This window comes from Gymnoscopelus braueri, assembly GCF_963280865.1.
Source record: "Gymnoscopelus braueri genome assembly, chromosome: 6".
In the NCBI taxonomy this organism is placed as follows: Eukaryota; Metazoa; Chordata; class Actinopteri; order Myctophiformes; family Myctophidae; genus Gymnoscopelus; species Gymnoscopelus braueri.
In genome coordinates, this window is record NC_137607.1 from 32925155 (window position 1) to 32951147 (window position 25993).

General features: G+C 43.2%; 1 protein-coding gene across 1 annotated transcript in view; it reads left to right on the forward strand.

The window, feature by feature from the left end:
- kif1aa (kinesin family member 1Aa) overlaps positions 1–25993 on the forward strand; it is a 63339-nt gene that overhangs the window by 31106 nt on the left and 6240 nt on the right. The window contains exons 22-44 of the mRNA XM_080429701.1: positions 295–388; positions 479–627; positions 1384–1562; positions 2085–2222; positions 7440–7558; positions 7662–7747; positions 8434–8569; positions 9008–9152; positions 9369–9459; positions 9548–9666; positions 9999–10054; positions 13096–13204; positions 13453–13519; positions 13667–13751; positions 13865–13970; positions 16146–16172; positions 22642–22756; positions 22864–22997; positions 23203–23264; positions 23704–23849; positions 24190–24372; positions 25207–25278; positions 25705–25826. Of these exons, the coding sequence (XP_080285827.1) occupies positions 295–388; positions 479–627; positions 1384–1562; positions 2085–2222; positions 7440–7558; positions 7662–7747; positions 8434–8569; positions 9008–9152; positions 9369–9459; positions 9548–9666; positions 9999–10054; positions 13096–13204; positions 13453–13519; positions 13667–13751; positions 13865–13970; positions 16146–16172; positions 22642–22756; positions 22864–22997; positions 23203–23264; positions 23704–23849; positions 24190–24372; positions 25207–25278; positions 25705–25826 (2540 nt within the window). The remainder of the gene's footprint in view (positions 1–294; positions 389–478; positions 628–1383; positions 1563–2084; positions 2223–7439; positions 7559–7661; positions 7748–8433; positions 8570–9007; positions 9153–9368; positions 9460–9547; positions 9667–9998; positions 10055–13095; positions 13205–13452; positions 13520–13666; positions 13752–13864; positions 13971–16145; positions 16173–22641; positions 22757–22863; positions 22998–23202; positions 23265–23703; positions 23850–24189; positions 24373–25206; positions 25279–25704; positions 25827–25993) is intronic.

Below are 25993 nucleotides of genomic sequence, written 5' to 3' on the forward strand. Positions count from 1 at the left end.
TAAGTATGCAGTGTAGTTTATATGCATTGTTAAAGATGGTGCAGCGTGTCCGCTTTCAGACAGAACTCTGGTGCACTTCACAAACAGCACAGTGTCCAGATCAACTTTGTTCTGCTGCTTAACTTTGTAGTCACGTCTGGAGCTAAATACAAAAGAGATTGCTGGTCACTCATGTGAAGTGATCCTGTCCCAGTTACATCACCTGTCTTGGTGGTCGGTGGTGCATCACAGTTGTACATGGATCAACCCTGTTTGTCAGTCCTCGATAGTGATTGCGTGATTAATTGTCAATAGGATTATGAGAGCAAGCTGGAGGCTCTTCAGAAGCAGGTGGACAGAAGCTGTAACCCAGAGGCTACTGAGGAAGAGGGGGAGCCTGAAGAGGAAGGTAGAGTATTCCAAAACAGTACCTCCATAATGGGATAACTGCACTAAAAAAGTGGGTGAATAGTCATCTTGTATCTTCTTTGACCCACAGTTCAGTGGACGGAAAGGGAAACAGAGCTTGCGGTTTGGGGCTTCAGGAAGTGGAGGTGCTACCAGTTCACGTCTCTGCGGGACCTGTTATGGGGCAACGCCATCTTCCTTAAGGAGGCCAACGCCATCAGTGTGGAACTCAAAAAGAAGGCAAGTTACTGGCCTCTAACCCAATCAATCAGTGGTTCTAAACTCAGCTCCTGGGAGACCTACCAGGAAGTTCCTACTAGTGACCCAGACACAATCAGTCTCTGTCTGATTAGACCAGTGGTGGTCCAGGAACCCTCAGGGGTCCTTGAGGGCAGTGGTTGAAGAAGTAAAATTTTTACTTAAGTAAAAGTATCAATACTGCAATGTAGAAACATTCTACAAGCTCACAACGCGTCGCATCGCGATGCGTTGTGAGCTTGTGGATCGGCTATTTTCTAATGGACGAAATGTATACAGAGCTGAAGTGGTTAGTGTATGTTTTGTAATAATAATCAAAATCTATCAAGTAACCAGTAACTAATGTTGTCAAATAATTGTAGTGGAGTAAAAGTATAATATTTGTCTCTGAGATGCAGTGGAGTAGAAATACCTAAACATTTTACATACGTACATACGTACAGCACTTAAGTAAATGTACTTAGTTACTTTCCACCACTGCTTGAGGGGTTAACTTGTAAGTGGACCCTTACAGGTCTGTAACTCTGAGAGTTATTTGGGTCCTTGAAATTAAAATGTTTGAGAACCACCACTGCACTAGAAAGACGACGACACAGGATCCAGTGAATGCTGTTCACTTCCTGGACGGTAGTACGAGCGGTCCACAAAGGCCTGAGTTCAGAACCACCGCTCTAAACTCACATTCGCTCCACAGGCGTAGCTCTGACCCCACACCTTGTCCTCTGTTGCCCCCTGCAGGTTCAGTTCCAGTTTGTACTGCTCACCGACACGCTGTACTCGCCGCTGCCCCCGGACATGCTGCCTGTGGAGGCGGCCAAGGACAGAGAGACCAGACACTTCCCACGGACCATAGTGGCTGTGGAGGTGCAGGACCAGAAGAACGGAGCCACCCACTACTGGACGTTAGACAAATTGAGGTACTTTGAGCATCTATTGTGCTAGGTGTTTAAAGACAATCTTTTATTTATTATAGACCATTTTTAAATATTTTTTTACTTTGGCTATATATATATTTGAAAATAGCTGATTTACAAGCAGGCTGGCCGCATGAAGTCCAAGATCCTCACTGGAGCAACACAGTTTCCATGTGGTGGATCCTGAGATTCACATTTTGGTATAAATGTTGAAAGTTTTGTTTTGCATCCTGTAGTTTCTAGATTAGCCTGTGTTATAGCTCACAGAATCACTTCCTTGATATAACATGACTTCAAAAAGTCAGGGTCAAGGGTGTGGCTTCCATGTGGAACTAGTATCAATCATATTGGCACTACTGTGACATATTGCTGACTTCCAAATATGGAGATAATGTGATGAATATTCAGGGATTTACTTCCTTGTGCGTGCGCCCGTGCGTGCGTGTGCCTATGTGTATGTGTGATGGTTCTTAATCTTTATACCATCCCCCTCATGTGGTGACATTTGCGTGCTGCTCCTCTCAGGCAGCGTCTGGACCTGATGAGAGAGATGTACGACCGCGCGGCCGAGGTTCCCAGCAACGCCGCTGAGGACGGTGACAGCGTGATGACTGGAGGGGACCCCTTCTACGACCGCTTCCCCTGGTTCCGTCTGGTTGGCAGGTAAATGCTGACCGAGGCCAGTGGCCGTACTGTACACCAGTGGTTCTCAAACTTTAACATTTCAAGGACCCTCCTTGACTCTGGCAGTATACAAATGGAACCAAATGGACCCGTTGTTCTATTTGTATACTGTCAGAGTTACAGACTTGTAAGGGTCAATTTAGGGCCCCCCCAAGGAACCCTGAGAGTCCCTGTACCCCACTTTGAGACCTTGCCACACATGGTGGCAAGGTCAAGTACTCCTCTCATGTGTTGATTGAACTCTGAGCCTCCTCAGAGTTACAAATGGATAAATTAATCCAGTATTTTTACTGGGAAACATCTAAACAGCTTCCCAGCATCATTCATGCTAATCCAGGCTGATTTGATTTCCACTGTGGTTGCGTAATTTATGACACGCTAAAAATATGCAGACTTTTTTTAATGCAACCCATGGGTGATGCTGTTGCTGTTGTGGAACGGTTGTGCAGCCAAATTACCCAGTGTGGCGTTAAGGAATGCTGAAGAATTATAATGAATTTAACGTGAATTGTGGTCTTGAAGGAGGCTGTTCTATGTGTTCTCCTGAATTAATTCTCATATCTTTAACCCATGCTGGGACAATTTTCAGCACATTTGAAAAGCACTGCCATTTGAATTGAAGGTCTTATTCTGCGTCATTATCAAGCAACAAGCCATTTTTTGAATAATCAGCTGTCAAGCACATACTGTGTAACAGCTTGTGTTTCATCTATCATTTCACTCATACAGAGATGTTGCTAAATGACCCCCCTTCTTTCAAAAACCCAAAGGCGTGTTTTTCTTAGTTTTATTGTTTACTTTGTCTTCTGAAAGCCAAGGTGAATGTTGTCCTGGTGAACATGGGCTTGCATCATTAACACAACCAACAGGTACATTAAAACATAACTTGGCTCCATTGGTAAGTAAATGTAATTGACCTCTTGGGAAGGATGTTTACCATGGGATACCCCTACCCTACCAGCTCCAAGGGCAAGCAGCCTGACAGAAGGGCATCCTGTTGCTGGGCAGGTTGCAGCTTGTCTCCCATTCTCCCATACCATTTGTCCAACCTACTGTCAACACTGTATGACAGAGGTTCCCAAACCTTTCCATACTAAGGACCCCAAATAGACAAAGCCATAGCCTCTGGCTGCGGTCCCCCTATTGAGAAATGGTTTAATTAAGAAAGAAAGAAAGAAAGAAAGAAAGAAAGAAAGAAAGAAAGAAAGAAAGAAAGAAAGAAAGAAAGAAAATAGCTGATCTACCAGCTCATTGTCACTCACGCTGTGAGCTTATAGATCATCTATTATAGAAACATTTTGAAACATTTTGACAATAATGTCCAGCAAATTCAAATTCAAATTCAAAGGAGCTTTATTGGCATGAGAAAACATACGTTTACATTGCCTAAGCAAGTTGCAATTGCGAATTAGTGCCCCAGGCGACCACTTGCGGCCCCCACTTCGAAAAACTTGTGCCATATGCTGCAAAAGCAAAATTGTTTTAAAAGAAACCTGCCAACAAGGCAAGGTATTTTCCAGAGGCCCCGTAAATCCGGTCCTCTGCCCCCTCCCATCCACCCCCTCTTGATTCAACAAGTGTATGCTTCTATCGAACTGTACTAACCGAGTTCCCATGTCTCTGGCTGCACCAGCAACCCCATTTTCAAGACATGCATGAGCGAGCGCATGAGTGACCCTACCCCATCCCCGACCCTGTCCAACTCTGAAATTACTGAGCTGGTCGACTCGCGTCGGGAGGGGCGTGGGGAGGAGGAGGAGTTGGAGGAGTTGGAGGACCTGGACGATGATATCTTTTTGGACGACCCGTGCTCGGAGCTCGGGGCAGAGGATGATGATGATGATGATGATGATGATGATGATGAGCGAGAGCTCTGCCGAGGCTCCAGAGAAGGCCAGGACCCCTTTTACGACCGCTCGCCAATATTCAGTGTAGTGGGAAGGTTGGTGAGGTTTCAGGAGCACGCTGGTGGAGGAAACTAGCTCTTTCACGCTGAGACACAGGGTCTGCCTCCTGTATTAGACTTTACATGCAATCACACACACGGAGAGAACCCAGAGGATGCATTGCAGGTTCAGAAATGTCTTCAGACTCACCTTAACGCATGGAGATAATCATGGATCTCACGAGAGGACCTGGGGCGGGGAAAGCACATGGAATAGCATACAAAAAGTCAATGTAACGCTACTCCAATGCTGGATTTTGATTTCATCACTGCTGTCACAGCCACATCTGTTATGTTTACACTGGCTTGCCTGATTACCTTTTGGCTTTTAGCATTTTCCGTTTTGTTGGGGCCTTCAAACTGTGGCCTTAGCTGCAGTACAGAGACGTTATTTAGGTGACATTATTTTAGCTGGGTTGATCCAATGGAGAGGTGAGAAACACCTTATCTACATTATTAATAAAAACAGTAGTCCGGCACACACCAGTAATCATACACAGTGTTTATTAAATACTTACATTGAAAACCGAGAGAGTAAACAATGCATTCAACACATCTCTGCTTCATCAGGTTCGATCTACGTAATGTCAAACCATCTATTCATTTTGTAAACACTTAGACACTTTAAGTTACTTAAACCTTAATGGACCATACTGCTGGTCTGTCATGTTTAGCCCGTATGACTATGGCTCACAGTACAGTATACTTGACATTACTGCCGACCATTTTCCAAAGCACACTGTGTTTTGCTTGATTTTCAATGAAGCCATTGGATTCATCAAATGTAAACTTACGCAACATCTAAAATGAAGACATTAACAGGGAAATGGTCTATATTTGTGTATGATATATGGTCAACGCTGTGAATAGACAATGACACGTATTGATGCTGGTATGGTCCTTTAAAGTCTGGCAGGCCCTCCATTCCCACTAGCTGCTCCACATAACCATTCCTCACATTACTGTCACATGTTCTCATAATGTCGAGGAATGAATGTCACAACTTGTGAATTTGTGGATTAATCTCCCACATTGCTCATATTGTTTCTGGACTCAGCACTGAGTTGAAGCTGGTAGACATTTCAGGACATTTAGGCCCATGTTTTATCCTTTTTGTACTTTATCTCTAATCTCATAAAATAAGACTTTGTCTTTTTTACTTATTCTTTTTATGAACAAAAGTTAGTCTCCTTGCCTTGCACACAACTTCTCTCAATCATGCTGTGGGATGGGTCAGTTCATATCAGTTGCTTTGATAGAATTCCAAGCAATGTTGATGCTCAACGGCTGCTTGAGATGTGTGTCTCACTTTTGAGTATATACTGCATGTCTAGATGCAGAATAGTGGCTTGTTTTGTTTTTAAAGGAGACACTTAGTTAGCCAAAGCACTGACATGTCTCATGGAGTAGATTCAGGTAACGGTTATACATAACACAGCAAACCATTGGCTAAATGTTCTCACCATGCCTTGGTCGTCAACCGAATATGTATGAAAGAGTCTGAAAATGATTTCTGTGAAAAGCGGTGATGAAGGAAGACTCAAAATGTCAAGATGAAAGAGCTGGTTTCCACCGCAGCTGTCTCTTTTAGGCATGCCAGAGCACAAGTCTTTTCATTTTGATCTTTTCTTTTTTTGTCAAATTTTACTTGATACATCTGATGAACTAGCGCCCGTCCTTTGCACAAACTAAACCCAGGAGGTGGGCTTTGATTTCTGGTGTCATCCTTTGTTTTTTTTGTTGTTGTTTTTTTTTAGTTTGGTGTAGCATACAGTATGTCCAGCTGTTGGCAGTGTTGATTCAAGCTGAGCCATGTTTCGTATGATGATTTATGTTTCATTTGCATTGATTCCTTTGAGTCAAGATGCCCAGAGCATTTACGTTCACCTTTTTTTCCTGAGCATGCCTTCTTTGCACCTCACCAATCTTGTCATAAGCCGTTACCTTTTTTTTAACCACTCCTGTACCCTTAAATGTTACCCCAACCCCATTGGCTCTTGAGAAATGTGGTCTGTGACTGCAAGATCAACTATTTTAGCTGAACAACGGTTTTCACAAACCAAGAAAGGTGACAGTTCTAAGGAAGATTATTCCACATTCATTGGCTACAACAGCAAGATTCTTATTACCACCGATAAGCCTTTGGTGAAGTATTTTCAAATACAAGTACAGACATGTCTACAGGTGAGAAATGTGATGCTAGTGTCCGTTGTATAACTCAGGTACAGTAGAGGCTAGTTCCTCATGATGTGAACACAGGCAGTGTTATTTGCATCGAAGGATGTCGTTTCCACACAGAGAGCATCAGTCAACACAATACATGAATCGACCTCTAGGCGTTTGTTCTTAAGCAAATTACTGAGTTGATGTCCTATCTTGTCGTTCCATAGAAACACAGGTAGACCCCACGCCGCCGCTCTCCTGCCCCCACCCGCACACATGCTCTTCCTTAGCCCCATCTGTGACCTCCCTCTTTGCTGTAGCATTTGCTGTCACATACTGTAGCTTTACCATCCAGAATTGGGGTTGGCAGGCAAAACTTATTTTTGATCTATTTTCCAACATCAGATCAGAAATGTTAATGTATTTAACACAGAAGCCATCGATCAGTAGCTGGTCGGAAACATGCTTCCGTGTTAAATTCTGCACAGGCTGTTAAAAAAACCCTAATTTAAACAGTGGTTTCACAGAAGAATATAATTTTACCACCGTGCTATTACTACAGACATCCATAAGAATATGTCACTTCAAATTTTTGATACGATGTTGGAAAATAGGCTAAAAATAGTTTTGCCCAGCAAACCCAATTCTGGATGGCAATGCTAGGTGACCAAATCCCAGTGCTGCAGCAAAGAAGGATGTCACAGATGGGGCTAGCTCCTCCTTAGCCTCCTTAGCCTCACCAAGCTTTCAGCAGCAAAAACAAACACATTAACCACTACTGCATGCAATCCGGGATTGTCCTAATGATAATGATAATACCCCCCCCCCCCCCCAATACACAAGCACAGCAAGCTATAATAGTAAAGGGCAGCCATGGCCGTCGCAAGAGCAGTCCCAGCTTCTGTTTGGTTGCTTTGCGGCTCTGTGTTCTGTTTGTTCAGTCCACCGGCACCGACCTTCTGTCAGTCTTGTCCGTCCCTGTGGTGTTAATCTTTCTTTCTCTCTCTCTCTCTCTCTCTCTCTCTCTCTCTCTTTCTCTCTCTCTCTCTCTCCTTTCTCTTTCTCTCTCTTTCACCCTCTCTATCAAGGGCCTTCGTTTACCTGAGTAACCTGCTGTACCCAGTGCCTCTGGTTCATCGCGTGGCCATCGTCAGCGAGAAAGGCGAGGTGAAGGGCTTCCTTCGGGTGGCGGTGCAGGCCATATCAGGTAAGGCCCGGAGTGTCAATCTTGTTGCCGATTGTGAGAGAGATCCTGACTGCGTGTGACTTCTTGAGGAAGTGAAGTGAAGGTGCTTTGTGTTTCCCTCCAGCCGATGAGGAGGCACCAGACTACGGCTCGGGGGTCAGGCAGTCGGGCACGGCCAAGATCACATTCGAGGACCAGCAGTTTGAGAAGGTGAGGGGGCAGTGGTGGACAAAGTACTCAACCCCAGTACTTGAGTCAAAGTATAGATACACCTGGTCAAATTGTACCTCAACTACAAGTGGGGTATTAGTTGCTAAGTCAAAATTGTACTTGAGTTAAAGTAAACTGGGGCGCTTGCTTTTAGTATTCAAAAGTGCATGCTTTTAAAAAAGACTTCATTATTCAAAAGTGCAAATTACATTGTATATTTTCTTTTTTTAATATCAATACATTGCTGTATTAAAATGTAGGCATTTTCCTCCAAAATGTAAATTTTCAAAAATATATAAATAATTGTGAAAATACCAGACGTACAAGCTCACAATGTGTCGTGTCGTATCGTGGCACATTGTGAGCTTGTAGATCTGCTATTTGCACTATAAATACGATTTAGAATACTTTTTTGTTGTATTTGTGCTTTTTTGATAAATTGGTCATAACCACTGCAAATCCATGAACGACAGCTATGTTATTTCTACACCAAATCTCTTTTAGTGTATTCTGAGCTGCCATTGTGAGCTATATCGGCTAACTGCTATATTTTTTTCTGGAGCGGAACATTTTATTCTGAGTTGCATTAAAAAGTATTGTGAATCTAACTTGCCTAAACCTGCAGAAACCCTGCACTCTAACTTTGCCTACCTTTATAAAAGTCCCATGGTGCTTTGACTTTCCAGTTTCAGGCAGAGTCTTCCCCCGTTGGCCTGTCCCGTACAGGCGTGTCTCAGGAGGAGCTTCGCTTCGTGGAGGGCGAGGGGCAGAGCGCAGAGATGGGACCCTCGGCCGATGAGGTTAACAACAACACCTGTACGGGTAACTTTATTCTGTGTGCTTGGGGTAGTTTTTAATTCCACGTGTCTTTTTGTTATTTAATTGTGGACGATTATGTGTGTGGCTGCTACTGCTGGGCGATTTGACTTCAAATCTTTTGATTTATGATTTCAAACTTTTCGCCTTTTTAAATAGCAGATTTACAAGCTCACAACTCGTCGGAATTAGTCTAACTGACTAAACTGACTAATGTCGATGCTACACGTTGTGAGTTTGTAGATTGGCTGTTTGCCCTCTTATAATTGATTTAGTTCATTCAATATTAGATTTTTTTCCGGTTTTGATATAGTGTCAGTTAATTGCCCAGCCCTAGTGGCTACCTACGAGTGTGCAAGCATGTACGTGTTTTGTGCTGATATCGTGCTAGTATCTGTTTTTTTTAACCCCTCTAATCCCTCACAGCTGGTTCAGAGGAGGCAGAGATCCCACCGAAGGCTAGTTTGGAAGGTCCTCTAGATGGCGCCATGGACCACCTGAGGATCGGCAATGTTTTCACCTTCAGAGTCACTGTGCTGCAGGCGTCCAGCATCTCTGCAGAATATGCCGACATATTCTGCCAGTTCAAGTAAGTAGGGGCCAATTGCACCAGCTGTGCACCCTGTATAACCCTAAACCTTACTCTAGTTTACTCAATTGAGATTTACACATAGCTAAATGCCATAACACTAACTACAGTGTGTCCCTATATACTGTATACTATTGTGATTGACCGTTGTGATGCTACATAACGTTTTGATGTGGTCATCATTATTTTAAGTCATCCCTCTTTCTCTTAATGTAGTTTCATCCACCGCCACGATGAAGCCTTCTCCACCGAACCATTGAAAAACACAGGCCGCGGCCCGCCTCTCGGCTTCTACCACGTGCAGAATGTAAGCGATAACCACATTCACATTCGTAATACCCAGTGTGAGGGAATTGGCAGTTCTTGAACCACTCCTTCCTTCCTTGGTTTCCTAGGTCGCCGTGGAAGTCACTAAATCCTTCGTTGAGTACATCAGGACCCAGCCCATTGTGTTCGAGGTGTTTGGTCACTACCAGAAACAGCCCTTCCCTCTGCTCTGTAAAGACGTCATCAGGTACGAGGACGGCTGGGACATCCAGGATATCGTTGCTGTCGGGCAGAAACCAGATTTCACCTTTTGAAGTTTTTTTCATAAATTAATGCCCTTCTTCTTCGTATGACAGTGTTGAGCAAAAGTAGCAAAAATGTTGAGCTTGTAGATCAGCTGTTTTCGCCATATTTGAAAAAATTGTGGGGAAAAAAGGTTTTGGGCTTTGGACAGGTTTTGGACATACAAGGTTTCCACCCGACAGTGAGGGTATCTAATGATATGTTGTAGTATTATATACTACCGTATATACTTATCTTTTTTATAACATTTTGCTTCAATGTTGTTTCTCCAAACAGCCCACTACGTCCCTGCAGAAGACAATTCCCAAAAGTGATGCCCCTGTCAAAACCTGGTAAATATATTAACATTCTTTTTCATAAGCAGAGTGAACAAAATCCCATTAGCTGTAAAATGATGGTCCATGCTTATTCTGTAGTGGCACTTCAGGACAGGTTTTTACCTTTGCCTTGCATGCCACGGTGTGTAGTTTGTAGCAGTGTGTCTGTAAAGCCAAATTTATACTTTGTTTTCGTGCCGGTGTCATACGCCAAAAATAGAATATAGCCTATCTAGAACAGCAATTCCCAACCTACATGGTATTTTTTCTTTAAAACCTTGACATTTTTTGTTTTAATTGTGATAGCAAAATAAATATGAACTTAAAGTAATACAATGCAGGTCCACAAATAACGATTTTTAGCAGCCTCTGCTGGTCATTACCGTCACTGCAGGTCGTTCGTTTATTCCTGCGTTACCCAGAATTCCATTTGTTTTCACCGGAAGACGGAAGCGTTTCAAAAAGCGTTCTTTTAATTGTTTTATACTATCTGTGGATCGTTTCTGCGTGCTACACTGGCTCGCAACGGGTATAAATCTAAGCCTAAGTCATGTCATGTGTGTCTGTAAGTCCATGTCATCATAACTTCATGTTGTTGGCTGTGAATCAGCGGACTGTCATAACTTCATGTTGTTGGCTGTGAAGCAGTGGACTGTCATAACTTCATGTTGTTGGCTGTGAATCAGCGGACTCCGACAGCCTGCCGGAGCACGGCGACAAAGCGCTGGACCTGATCCGGTACTTGGTCCCGGACGTGTTCAACGGGGCACTGGTGGACTCGCTGTCGGGCCACGCCCTGTCTGCCGCTGGCCTGGCCGCCTCCTTCCTGGAGGAGCAGGCTCAGCTCACGGCTCCGCCCATCTCTATCTGTTCCGTTATTAAAGCTCAGACGCCGGGTTGGTTGGTTGACTTGGGCTAAATCCACACGAATCCCCCCCACAACGGAAAGCTCTTTTTATATCAGGCTGTGCTGAGTCAGAGAGCAGCGCCATTTAACCCATTAAGACCTGAGGCCCGGTTCTACAAAGGTCTTCTAAATCAGTAGTTCTCAAACTTTTTCGTGTCAAAATATATTGTGTTAAAAATATTCAAAATTATTCAACACTTTCAAGATTTTAAAAAAATGCTCAAAAATAGCAGATGTACAAGCTGTGAGCTTGTTGATCTGCTATTAGCTTGTAGATCTGCTATCTGCTCAAATCTAAAATGACACAGATGCTTTCCAGGTTTTAATGGGTGAAGGGCAGTGGTTCTCAAACCTTTTAATTTCAAGGACCCCCAGTGTGCTATGCATTAGGACCGCGGACCACTATAGCTGTGAGAGTGTACAAATTCCATTCCATTTTCACACTCTCTGAGTTACAGACCTGTAACGGTCCATTTGGGTCCAAACTATCTATCATTTAGCCGGGGACCCCCCAGAACCCCCTCACCAGAATCCCACTTTAAGAACCACTACATTAGGGACAATAGAACACCTGCCCTGACGCACTGCAATAGCACAGACTCACTTACTAATTTTTAAATTTTCTTTAACAAACTTAAACGTTTTCAATTTTAATAGCTGCAAATTTCACTTACTGACCAATGTAGATCAGAAATGTGATTGATCTATTCCAAATTGAAGCTGATATAAAAAGGAGAAGCTTGGGTTTGGGGGATTCTAACGTTGGATTGGTTCTCTTGTGTACTTTTGTGCCCACTCCTACTTGTGTGGTTGAGTTTCCCTACAGTTCCACCTTTGAATGCGGGATCACTTGGGCTTTTTCTGCTAGGCTAGTGGTCATAATGAATATTCTGTAATACAGGAAGGATTGGTTATTCTATTGTGTGAGTTCTACCTAATGCTTCTTTTTTATTTGCTTAAGGGGGCCATGTCCACCAAAGCTCTTTTTCCTGAGCACAGCGTATGTTTTGAATTGTTTTCAATGGGAGCGCCATGTGTTTACGCTGTGTTTACGCCACACATGCGTTCATGTGTGGCGTTTTTATCTGTTTGCTGAGAGTTTAAATATTTTCAGCTGGGGCGTTTGGAAGCGTTTTTTGGCAAGCACCTTGCGTTTTCAGCTGGGAAGAAACGCTTTGGTGGACTGGACACAGCCTTATAGCTCTATGTCTGCGTGGGAGTGTTTCTGTCTCAGTCACACTGACTCTCACTTTGACTCCTGTAGACCAACGATTCTCAGCCTTTTTAATTTCAAGAACCCTCAGTTTGATATGCATTAGGCCATGCACCCCCATTTAATATTACTATTGGGGAACTGTTCTATGGAGATATGCTGTAGAGTGTGTCCATCTTGTTGTCACGATGTGATGTTTGCAGAACCGTGCTGTTACTGTGCATAGACAATAGTAAACTGTGAAGCTATTCAAGGGAAATACCATTCCTTCAAAACACCACTATTCTATCAAAACAACCCTGAACCCTCGTCAAATAACTAATCAACCAAAATTCAACGCACAACCTGAACATGTGGACTGTTAACTTGTCCTTTTACACACATTGAAGAATTCCATGATGAGCCTAGTATTTCAGGAAGAAACAGTGAACTCGCCAAGTGACTCACTTACGTATCAACCTGCATGGTATTTTCCTTTAAGGGTGGACTGATGTTAAACCAGCTGATAAAGAGTTCCTCCTTCCACAGGTCTGTGGAGTGTTTCCTCTCTCTCTCCCTTCATCGCTCTGGTCTTCTGCCCTTTCTCTGTCCTCTGTCGGGCCAGAGCTGGTCTCAACTTTCCCCCTGTGCTAGCCGGCCAGTAGCCTATAGCAGTGGTTCTCAAACGTTTTACTTTCAAGGACCCCCATAATTCTGAGAGTGTACAAATGAAACCAATTTGGTTCCACTGCTACACTCTTAGCTACAAACTCTTAAGGATTAATTTGGTTCCTAATTATCAATCATTTAGCTTGGGACCCCCTGGAACCCCCTCAAGGACCCCTGGGGTTCCCCGGACCCCACTTTGAGAACCAGTGGCCTATAGTCTGCCGTACTTTCTCAACCATACTGTATATCTTGACGTCTAACCGTCTCCGTCTCCTTCTGAAACCCTAGTACCCGCCACCAAGCTAACAACGTTGACCCGCCCCTCGGCTGGACCGTGCCACTGCAAGTACGACCTCATGGTCCTCTTCGAGATCTGCGAGCTGGAGGCCAATGGGGAGTGAGTATCCCATGTCACCCGCTAGCTAAATCCAGGGAAAGGATTAGTGTACCGCTCATCCAATGGCACAGTTCAGCTTCATTAAGCAGAATGCTTGGAATCGATTGGCTCAGACTATTATTTTTTCTCCATTAAATTGAATATTTCATGAACAGCTATCACATTACATGTTGCCTCAGGAGGATATTGATAGCGTTCATAAATTCACCGGGTGGTGTGATCAATGAGATGTGTGTGTGCTTCCACAGCTATATCCCTGCAGCAGTGGACCACAGGGCAGGCATGCCCTGCCATGGCACATTTCTACTGCACCAGGTAGGCAAACAAACACTCTGAGTGGACTGCTGCTGCACTAAAACAATGTAATGCAATGTTGAACCCCGAGTTGAACCCTTTCTCTCTCTGTATATTGATCCATCCATCCATCCATCCATCTATCTGTCTATCTATCACACTCCATAGGGCCTCCAGAGAAGAATCGCTGTCACTATTGTACATGAGTCAGGAGGTGACATTGAATGGAAGGATGTCCGCGAGCTTGTCGTGGGTATGTTTGTTTTTGATTCTTTTCCATGGAAAACGTGGTTCCATGCAGCGCGTATAGGTGTTTAAAAGCTCTATTGGGAGGTCTCCTCACTGAGGTCCTTGTGCTTTTGGCAGGTCGTCTCCGCAGCACCCCAGAGGCCGACGAGACGATCATCGACCCCAACATCCTGTCTCTCAACATCCTGTCTGTCGGGTACGTCAGGCCCACGCAAGACGACAGGTACGTAACTGCTAGGAAACGGTGAGCTAGAAATGGAGAACACTCTATGGGGTGACCTTCCTATTGCTTTTGAATTTATCTGGTTACTAGTGGGAATTCAAAGCAGTGATGGCCACAGAGATGTTTGGTCATTCTACGCCTACAGCAGCTGTGCTGAATTTGGAAGAGCGCATGCCGTGCTAAATCATTCAACGGTCACAGAAACCCCACCCTAGCGTTTCTCTGCTACTGCTGTTGAGTGACAGCTCCTGCACTGGACCGTGGCACCCATGCAGATGCATGGCTTAGTGGAAACAGCTACAGTATGTATGGGTCAGAAGATTGCACGCCCAGAAATGCATATTGAACTTTATATAGCAAACCACAGCCAATTAATTTTTTCATGCGTAATTGCGTATTACTTTGGCTTAACCATCTTTTACTCACAACTTTTTTAACGACCCATCCCTCATCACCGAAACATTCGTTCCTTTTGCAAACATATAATAATCTACTTTGATCTGTGGAGAGGTTAAGACGTCATACGTGAGACAACCCAAGATCAAAGCCCCTGTGCATTAGAATACTTCAGCTGAATATTGTTATAAGTCACTGTACTTAAAGCTGTTTTATTGTTTGTGAAGATGCTATACCCTCATGCTGGCTGTTTCGACCCTTCCGTGCTTTGGGTGTTTAAGCGTCACTGAATGCACCTTTCATGTTGCATCTCATCCTGTTCACCATCTCACCACCACGCCTGATTAACCCTACTAACCTACATTATGGACTGACCAGCATCCATGCCACAAACCATGCCACTCACTGCATGCTTTGCAGTAGTTACACATAATTACACATCCTGGACTGGACCTCATTACTGTACAGTATATAACCAACAAATGCATGTTTCGTTTGATTTATCCTAATGAATAGTGAATATAAGACGTGCTAGTATTATAAACATACTAACCTGAAAGTAGTCATAGTACAAGTCACTATGAGGTCCCATTGAGAATAGGACATTTAATATAGTATGGCTCATTTAGAAATCACCATTCACTGTACACTGGCATAAGTAACTAATACCTAACCTTACCTAGAATAGCCACTTATCATTAACCTGATTATAATACACTGGCACCATGAATGCATTTACTATGTCAAATAATCTTATGTTTTAACATATTACATTTAATGAATCTTAGAAGGTTTTAACATATTAAATTGTATCTCTTGTTAAATGTGTGTTGCTCTCTTGCTGTCATCAAAAGGGAATCACAGTATTTTCAGGAATCATTCACAGTAGTGTATGGGAAGCTAAACCTGCCTTTATTAAGTTCCCCCTGTTAAAAGGCTTTTATTTTATTTTATTATTTTACATATAATTTTGTGACCTGCTGTTATTATTCATTGCTTTAATTATGCTGTTTTGCTGATAACCTTCCCCTCTCTAAAATAAAGCCTAACAATACTATTTCTAACCCAGAGTCAGATAACCTGCTATTATAATAGAAGCTAAAGGCACCAGGCAGGGCTGGAAGCAGTGACCCTGCTCCATCCCAACCCATTTTAGACCTTGGTGCTGCACTATTGGGGCTCACACACACAGTAAACATCATTTTAATAACCAATCTACAAGCTCAGAAAGCATCGTATTGCGACGTATTGTGAGCTTGTAGATCTTTTATTTTCGCTACATTTGAAAATGTGACAAAATGATTGTGTCCCAGGTTTCCAGAGGGTGGCATACTTATTTCTTGTTCCGGCTAATTTTCCCACAGCTTCGGTTGATTGTCTCTGCAGAAGATTTGAACTGGACACATAGGAAACCTTCATATGTTTTTTTCGGTTCAAATCTGCTGTAGCCAATCAAATGGAGCTGTGGGAAAATGAACTGGAACTGGAAATGGATATGCCACCCTCTGGAAACCCGGGACTACAGTTATGCACAGAGCCTATTAGGGACACCATGTTGAAAATAATGGTTAACCGTTGAGCCTTGTTTTTATTTCCATGTTATTTTGATTACTTATTTATTTTGTTTGGGGGGGGGGGGGCAGCGCCAGGTCAGGGCATGGTCCAGCAGGGTCTCTGCTTAGTTCTGTGCTGGTCGCTATTGTCGAGGTAAATGCGGATTGCTGACGTTCTTTTCCTCCCTCCAGTCCACTAACGGAATGTTGTTTTGTGTTTTTGCAGACAGTTTCTTGATTCGGACATGCCTAGGTATATTATTATTTCCCCTCTGCTCTGATTCTGTTGATTTTAGACACACATTTCATATTCAGTGTCCCCTGTACCCCGTCATTCCCTGTAAACCCCTAGTTGCTTTTTTTCTCCGCCTCGCCTTGTACTTTCCTTCATTTCCGTTGGGATGCTGCTATCTCTCGCTTGTCTGTTTGTCTGTCTGTTTCCTCCTCCTCGCCAGAAGCGTGGGATGTCGTTCCGCATGCCCCCCCCCCCTCCCTCCCCCAGTCCTCCTACTGAGCTGGATGTGTGTTTGAGTGGTTGTAGTTGTTGTTGTAACAGCTTGAGGCTGAGGGTGGACAGGTACTGCATGGCTGGCTTTGCTTTGTGACTGTGGAGTGCGTTGGGCTGTGTCACTGCTGGAGGTGTCGTTCGGCCAGTATCACACTCACCAGCAACTACTGATGGGTATATCTATAACACGGACCAGGGCTGGGCAATTAACCAAAAATATATACCGATATTTACAATGTGCAACCGATTTAATGTTGCTCATGTAAGTTACAGTAGTTAAATAATCAAGAAGCAGGATTTTTTTTGTGATAATGTTTCTAAATTTCTCATATAGAAAAAAATCGAATAGATCTTTTGTAAACAACTAAATCGGTTAGTCTGATTAACCGTTTAAGCCCTGTATTATACAGTACTTTGGTGTAGAATTGTGCTGTGCAGAAAAAGTTAAAATAGCCGATCTACAAGCTGACAACGTATTGCATCGTGGCGCGTTGTGAGCTTATAGATCGGCTATTTTCACTATTATTTTATTTTTTATAATCGATCATTAATCGTAATCGAGGAAAAAGTTTCTAATAATCCTGATATTGATTTCAAGTCATATTGCCCAGCCCTAGCACAGAATCAATCTTGGGATCTCTTCACCATTCCTACTGTCTAACAGCAGATATAGTTGGTAAAGTATTGTTTGTAAATGGACAAACCTTACCAATTCATTATTCTGCCCGAGTTGATCAGTTACCTTTCACAGATGTTAATTTACACGCACAGAGTAATTTATTGTAAAGTACATTAATACTAGATTAACACCATCATAGAGAAAATACCTTAAAACAATAATTGTTTTCAGAGGAATAGCTGGAACTAATGGAGCTCTGAGTTAAGGAATGAGCACTGCTTTCCACTAGAGGGCAGTGGTTGTTCGTTCTTCACGATGCATTTTTAGTTCAAGTGACACAACAAGGGGACAGAGGTTCACCTTGCCTTTAGCCAAAGCTTTGATTAATTCCTGAAATCTAATCTAAAAAAAAAACACTGCCAATTTGAGTAGGAAAAGATGAAATACGTAAGTTATTCCACCATTCTAAAACATTAAAAGATGATTGTCCAGGCAAAGTGACATTGATATTTCCCTGCAATCTCCAACGTAATTGATTTTTCATGTCGGGCAAGGTCCGGTGATTGGTCTCTCTCCTCCCATGGGCCCATGACACAATGTTCTTCCCATCACAGATATCTGGAACATCTCTGGGGAACAGGGACACCAGTTGTCCGCCATTAACTCGAGTGCTGTTCAGAGAAAAACACGTCATTTACAGTACCCTCGCTGGCAAGGTGTTCTAGTCCCAAACATTAAAATGTAATCCATGAAACCATTACCTCAGCGGTAGCATTTTCCCTAAACCCTAAACCTGCTGCTATGCTGTGAACATTTTTAAATCTCATTTATGCCTCGGCCAAACGGGGCCAAACGGCAGAAACAAATGTTTCCTCACATGCTCTGCCAGCAAGGATGACTTCAAACCTGGCTTTTACACTTTAAAAGGAGCTCATAAAAAGAAAAGAGGAGAATCATGTAAGTGTGGGGAAAAGGGGAAAAAATTGCTTCCTAGTATAGTGTGAGCGAACAGGCCTCTACTGCCGAGTGTGTGAATGTGTGTGTACAGTACACTGCAGATGTGTGCCCGGGTCATGTGTGTGTGTGTGTGTGCATGTGTGTAAAGCACCTAGTTGAAAAACAGAGGCTGAAGTTTCCCCTGTTACATTACAGGTCACTTTGCCACAGCTGCAGCCCTGAGCTGCCTTCACTATGGGTTCCAGTCAGTACCTCACCACAGTATAACCGCACTGGTTCTCTACATGGGGTCTGGGGACCACCGGCGGTCCCCAAATGGACCCTGTGGGTCTGTAACTCTGGAAGTGTACAAATGCACGAAGGAAAAACTAATACTGTATGTGATATATAATAATAAATATTACACTTTTGGTATCAACTGAAATGTGTACACATTCAGTATCCATGTTTGTACACAGTTAAATTAACACTGAGGATCTTTCAGTGGAGATTGGGGTTCCAGTATAGTTTAGTTCAGTGGTTCTCAATCTTTTTTTATTTCAAGGACCCCCAGTTTTATCTCTCGGCGACCCCAATCTACACTGTAAAATTACGGGGTCCATTTGGTTCCATTTGTACACTCTCAGAGTTACAAGGACACTAAGAAAGCAGGTTTTTATGAAATCCAAAAGGTTGCGCCCTAATATATACTTACTGTATGTGACCCGTGAGGGTCCATTTGGACCCCTTGGTGGGTCCCCGGACCCGACGTTGAGAAGGAATGCCTTGCCGTACGCTTCCCTCTGAGCAGCACATTGTTTGCTTTCCCACAAGGTCACTTCAGGCCAAGGCCAGCGGGCTTCAACATCTGAACCTCATGAGCAGTCCTTTCAGCCTCTTGTTTTATGACTTACAGAAACATGAGGTTCCTTTCCAGTGGTGTAAAGTAACTAAGTATATTTACTCACTGTACTGTACTTGAGTACAATTTTGAGTTACTTTTACTTTACCGGAGTATTTCCAATTGTCTATACTTCTACTTCTACTCCACTACATCTCAGAGGCAAATATTGTACTTTTACTCCACTACAATTATTTGAAAACTTTAGTTACTAGTTACTTTGCAGATATGAATATATTACATTATAAAACATACATTTACCACTTTAGCCCTATCTTATACCTAGGCTATTTGAAAATAGCAGATCTACGTGCTCACAACGTGTCGCATCGCAACGCATTGTGAGCTTGTAGATCTGCTATTTTCAAACATTTTAGTACTTTAAGTACTTTAAGTACATTTTGATACCAATACTTTTGTACTTTTACTCAAGTAATTTTGTAATTCCGGACCTTTACTTGTAACAGAGTACTTCTACATTGCAGTATTGATACTTTTACTTAAAAGCATACTAGGTAACGTTTTCAACAAAACTAAAGTTAAATTGTATATCTTTTGTGAGTGGCAAAAGTTTCACAACACCCACTCCATGAATTTCACCCCCGGAAGCCTTTTATTTATATATTTTATATTGAACGTGGACTGGGGGGACTTTCCCGGGGAAATGACGTCATCTGGCCGGAAAACTGAGGTGGAAATGCACTGGTTTCCTGTTTGGCCAGGAACTACCGCAACGGTTTCCTGTTTGGCCAGGAACTATCGCGCTAATAACAAAAATGAACCTCACGCTGATTTTAAGAGAATGTAGGATTAGAAGATCGAAAAAGAACAGAAAAAGAAAGCACAGCTCATGGTAACTAATGCTCCACTGGCTAAGAGAAACGATCCGTAGATAGTATAAAACAATTAAAAGATCGCTTTTTGAAACGCTTCCGGCTTCCGGTGAAAACGAATGGAATTCTGGGTAATCGAGGACAACGGAAATTGTATGCAGTGACGGTAGTGACCAGCAGAGGTTGCTAAAAATCGTTAGTTGTGAATTTGCATTGTACAACTTTAAGTAAAACATTTGAGTACTTTTTCCACCGCTGTTCCTTTCACATTCGCTGCTTGGATTATCCTTTTTGGTTTGGTCAGATGTAAGGCCAGAGCTGGTTCCAGGTTGTGATTGCTCGCCCAGGGGAAAAGAAAACGTGTCTATCAATGTATGCGGTGACAGAGAAGAGAGAGAAGTGATAGAAAGGTGCATTGTGTCTCTAGCTACTGTAGGGTTTAGGCCTACATACAGTAGGATAGCTTTACACGACCCACAATTATGAAAAGGAAAGGAGAGTTAAGCGCTGTTCCCACCAAGCACGGTATCTATAACGATAACTATAAACACGTTGTTTTAAAAATTGTTCTAACTGAACTATGATGACAACGATATAGTCATAAACGATATCGCTTGGGTCACTTTTAGAGTGATTTTATGAACGAAACATTGACAGCCATTCAAAATCCATCAGAAGGACATCTGGGAGCCAATCGGTCTCACTCACCCTGGGGAAGTAGTAGAGGTAGGCTAGCTGGCATTACCTCAGGTATAGGCTACAACTATCTCGTCTCCTTATAATTCATAATCAGATTATACATTTATCCTATTGCATGCCGTGTCTTTCAGCACCACAGAGGCAGAGGTCTCTCTCTCCCTCTCTCTCCCTCAGTGTGGGCTCTGACACAGCTGGACTGCGTTCTTGGTGTTCTTTGAAACAGTTCTTGGTGCCACTGTTTACGGAATGTTATTGTTCTTCAGCGTGGGTGCTCACATAATTATCATTATAGTTATAGTTATCGTGCTTGGTTTGAACGGCCCTTTATGAATGATCGGTCAAAAAGGAAACTGAACGGTCCCAGCCACAAAGCTCACAACCACAACAACACACTTCCTTCCCACAGCTTACTTCTTTTATTATTTTGCATAGTTTCTCATAGTATTTCCTTAGCTGGGAGGAGTTGACCGTAGGTGCATTTCACAACCCAGTCTGTCCCTCCTTTTATCCCTCAGTCTCTCATCTCCCTTCTGTCTTCTACTAATGAAGTCAACTCAACTCAACTCATCTCTTCTCTCTGTTTTCCGCGGCGTTTTGTCCATGCAGAACGTCGACTCTTGAGCAGTGGTTCTCAAACTGTTTCGTGTTGAGCATGTTGACTAGCCTGGAAACCAGACAAATCTGCCAGAAAAAAACAAAAAAATAGATCTAACGAGATCTTATTTTAGTCTGGCCATGCCAGGCTAGTTGAAGACCCCCAAATTAATATGTACTTGTGATACGCCCACAAGTACTTGTGGACGCCCATCTGAAAAGATTTTGTACCAGGGACCCACATACAAGATTTGTGTTGTTAAAACGTTTCGAAGACATTCCTTATTTGTCACATTTTGTTCCACGTTTTTGGTTGTCGCATATCTACAACCTTGATCGTCTATTTTCAAATAGCCAATGGACCCCTTGGAACCCTCTCCAGGATCCCTGGGGGTCCCCGGACTCCACTTTGAGAACCACTGCTCTAGAGTGATCTATTGCATGCCGAACATTTCATCGTCACCCCTTTTGTTATACTGACACTTTCAGGAATGTATGCTACATGTTTAACATACTGTACAGCAGGGATTCTCAACCGTTTTAATTTGAGGGACCCACAATTTGACACGCATTAGGCCACGGATCCCCCATTTGATACAATGTTTATCTCTGGGACATCAATCTGAGAGCATTCATTGTTTTTATCTAAAACCCCACGTTAAGAAGAACCACAACTGTACAGTATGGCTGCCTAAGCTGACTCCAATAACAATCGCTAACTTATGCAGGTATTATACAATCATTGCATACAATCATAGCAAACAAATGAACCATAGAACTGTGCTGTATATCTTTATGTGAGGCGTCGGTTGGATTCATACACAGTTGTCCGTTAACAGAGGTTGCAGTAGGGCTGGACGACTTCAAATCAATGTCACAATTATTTCACACTTTCCCCTTGATTATAATTGATAAGCAGGTTTTTTTCTCTCACGACACGTGTTGTGAGATTGTAGATTGGCTATTTTCCCTGTTTTTGTAGGCTACCCCCACCATTAGTGATGAGCGGGTCGACCCGTAACCCGCGGGACCCGCGGGTCAACCCGCGGCGCGGGTAGGTCGAGTCAGGATTTCAGAGAAAATTATGCGGGCTGAGGGTGAGCGGGTCAGCCGCTCTCCACGAAAAAAAAAAAAAAAAACCCTATTTTGACCAACATGCTTGTTTATTCAGCCCATGACAATGTTGTGCTACTGTAGACATTTAAAGGGACTTTGGGTACTTAAAAGAGCGCTATATAATATATATATATATTCCCACCGCGGGTCGCGGGGCGGGTTGAGCCATAGATTTATATATGGGTTCGCGGGGCGGGTTGAGGCGGGTCGCGTTCCGTCGCGGGTTGGGGCGGGGCGGGTCATGAAAAAACCCGACCCGCACATCACTACCCACCATTGTACAACAAAGTATAATACAGGATTAAGTGGTTAATCGTGTAAATTTGTGTAATTAAAAAAAACTCCTTCTCGATTATTCGATTAACCTACGTGAGCAAGATTAAGTTGGTTATTGGTTCTTAAAATCAGTTTCGATATATTTTCAGTTAATTGCCCAGCCCTAGGTTGTAGTGAGGTAGAGGAGTATTGGGTTTGTTATTGACTGTGGTTGCCTGCTCCCTCATTGGACAACTCCAGGACCTTCTACCGCTTTGAGGCGGCGTGGGACAGCTCCATGCACAACTCCCTGCTGCTGAACCGAGTCACTCCGGGCGGGGAGAAGATCTACATGACCCTCTCGGCCTACCTAGAGGTAACGTGCTCACAGATATATGGGCCGGAGGACAGGGGCTGGGCCCCTTATTTGGGGGCACATGAAGGTGTTTGATAGTCCTTGCTCTTTGTATTCATCGCTTGCAGATGGAGAAGTGCACACAGCCGGCAGTTATAACCAAAGATGTCTGCATGGTGTTTTACTCCCGAGATGCCAAGCTCACCGCCTCGCGTTCCATCCGCAACCTCTTTGGCACCGGGAGCCTGAGGGGAGCAGAGGGGTGAGTTTGAAGTTTCCGATCCTGAAGAAATGTTTTGAAACGCTAACATTTTGTGTTCTTCTACGTTTCTCTCTCTGTAACTGAGATTTACAGTATTATTATTGTTATGATCACCTCCAGGCTTTACATTTAACTCTCTACACAGTTGAATGAACACTGAGGACTTTGAGAACCACTGGTTTATGGGAATCTTGTGTTCTTTCAGAAACCGTGTGACAGGAGTATATGAGGTCAGCCTTTCTCACCTTGCAGATGCAGGAAGCCCAGGTAGGAACAAGATTTAAAAAAAGATGCTTGTAGATGATGCATTAAAGGGCACTTCAGCGATTTTGCACCCAAATCCTGTTTTAATAAAGTTAAGGACGTAATAAACGTCCTTAATTTAATTGACGTTAGTTTTATTAAGTTAATGACGTTGGTTTTATTTTGATTGTGACTTCCAAGTCTGTGACGTCACAGACTTGCCGGTCTGACTGGAACTACAGGAATCACAGGCTGTAGTGGTCCACTGACTGTCCAGGAAGTACTGAGGTTCAAGTCTGTGGTGTCACAGATTTGGAGAAAAAAAACACAAAACACACTCCAACATCGTGTTTATTATGTCCTCAACTTCATTAAAACCGGATCTGGCAGCAAAAACGTGCCCATTCAAGATATTAGGGCTATTTGAGGTACTCATCCTCTGGCCATCCTGTCCTAATCCCAGGTATGCAGAGGAGACGCAGGCGGGTGCTGGACACCTCGGTGGCCTACGTCCGTGGCGAGGAGAACCTGGCGGGCTGGAGGCCTCGCAGTGACAGCCTCATCCTGGACCACCAGTGGGATCTGGAGAAACTGAGCCTCCTACAAGAGGTGAGACAACCAGGCCAATGATACCAACCAGTAACCACATCCAGGAGCTAAAACCACTGCAGGAGGCAGTGACAATTCAATGCATTCATTGTATTAACAAGGTGCTAAATAAGAATGACTTGTACTCTGATGAAGATGCACATGGCATCGAAACGTTAGTCATTGTTATTTAGCACCTAAATAAAAATAAATCTTCATTGTCTGTGATGCTCCAGTGCTCCATTGCTTTTGTCTGCTGATGTGTCCTGCTCCTGTGATGCACTGGACCTGCCGTTAATTGTTTGAGGCGCTAAGGAACTCCCTCTCTTCTAGCCCTAAACGTAACCCCCTATTCTCCCAGGTGGAGAAGACCCGACATTACCTCCTGCTTAGGGAGAAGCTAGAGTCCACACTGCTGTTGAGCCAGGAGTCCATGCTGACCATAGTGGAGGAGGAGAGAAACGATTCCCCTCAACCCTCTGAGGGCAGCCAGGACCTCAGCCCTGAAATCATCACCGACAGACAGAGGGAGTTAGCTACCAAGGTGACTTTTCTTTTCCTTTTTTGAAAACCAGTTTTTACACGGTCATGTTCTAAGGTAGCGTATCGTCACTGTCGGTTGTCCAAAACCATTACTTTTCAGGAAATGGAGAAAGAATACATGTCGTATACATCTGTACATATATGTCATTGTCTATTTATATCTTTGGCCATACAGTATATCATAGACCATTTTCCTGTTAATGGCTTTATTTTTATTTTCATATTGGCTAAACATCATTGGGCACTTTAAAATGTATACAAAACTTTTACAAGAAATAACTAATTATTAGAGCCTCCTGCGACCCAGAAGCGAAATCTGTCTTCCTAAGACCAAACTCACAAAAATACTGTATTGTCATAAGATCTATCAATAATGACAAAATGAATTGAAATGTATATAGAAATGTAATCATTATAAATTCACAGCCATAGTTACCTTTTGTTTTTCTTAAAAAAAATTGTCGTTTTGTTTACATTTTATGTCCCCCCCTGCAAATTGCTTATTCCCTCCCTCCTTCAACCCTTCCCCAATATCCTAATTAGAGGTATATGTGGCTGGTTACAGCTCGTTACAGCTCTATTCCATCCTGTGAGGTCATGCTCAGCATAGTCATTTATTTTCCAAGTATACATACACACACACACACACACACACACACACACACACACACACACACACACACACACACACACACACACACACACACACACACACACACACACACACACACACACACACACACACACACACACACACACACACACACAGTGGGGTGGAAGTGGCTCTGGAGGTAGAGTGGCATCTAAAGCTCCTGACTGTCCTCTCTACCTTTAGTGTCTCCGTCTGCTCACACACTCCTTCACCAGAGAATACAGCCATGTGTGTGTCAGCGCCAGCGAGAGCAAGGTAGTACACAACACCTTCACCAAACCTTTCCTTCTCTATTAGTCTTTCCCAGTGGTGTAAAGTAACTAAGTACATGTATTCAAGTACTATACTTTAATATACTTTTGAGTTACTTTACTGGAGTATTTCCAATTTTCTGTACTTTTAGCTTGTAGATCTGCTATTTTCAAAAGATTTTTGGACATTTTAGACATTTGATAGACATTCTGCCTAATTTACTTTTACTTTTGGTACTTTAAGTACATTTTGTTACCATTACTTTTGCACTTTTACTCAAGTAAATTTGTATTTGATTGATCGTGTGTGTGTGTGTGTGTGTGTTTGTGTGTGTGTGCGTGTGTGTGTGTGTGTGTGTGTGTGTGTGTGTGTGTGTGTGTGTGTGTGTGTGTGTGTGTGTGTGTGTGTGTGTGTGTGTGTGTGTTACAGCTCTCAGAAATGTCTGTCACATCGCTGAAGGACTCCACCTCATCTTCTGCCCTGAACACAATCATACCCTCCTCGACATGCCCCTCACTGGTTGAGGGTTGCTATGACGACACTGAACTCAGGTCAGTTCCTACTATGGTGAACAGATTGTCCCGGTTTGGCCGGGATTGACCTGGTTTGACCCGGTTTGTCAAAATTTGCGAAAAGAGCAGATCTACCAGCTCACAACTTGTGAGCTTATAGATCGACACTGAAGTCAGGTCAGTTCTGAAGCAGGCCTGTTGGCATA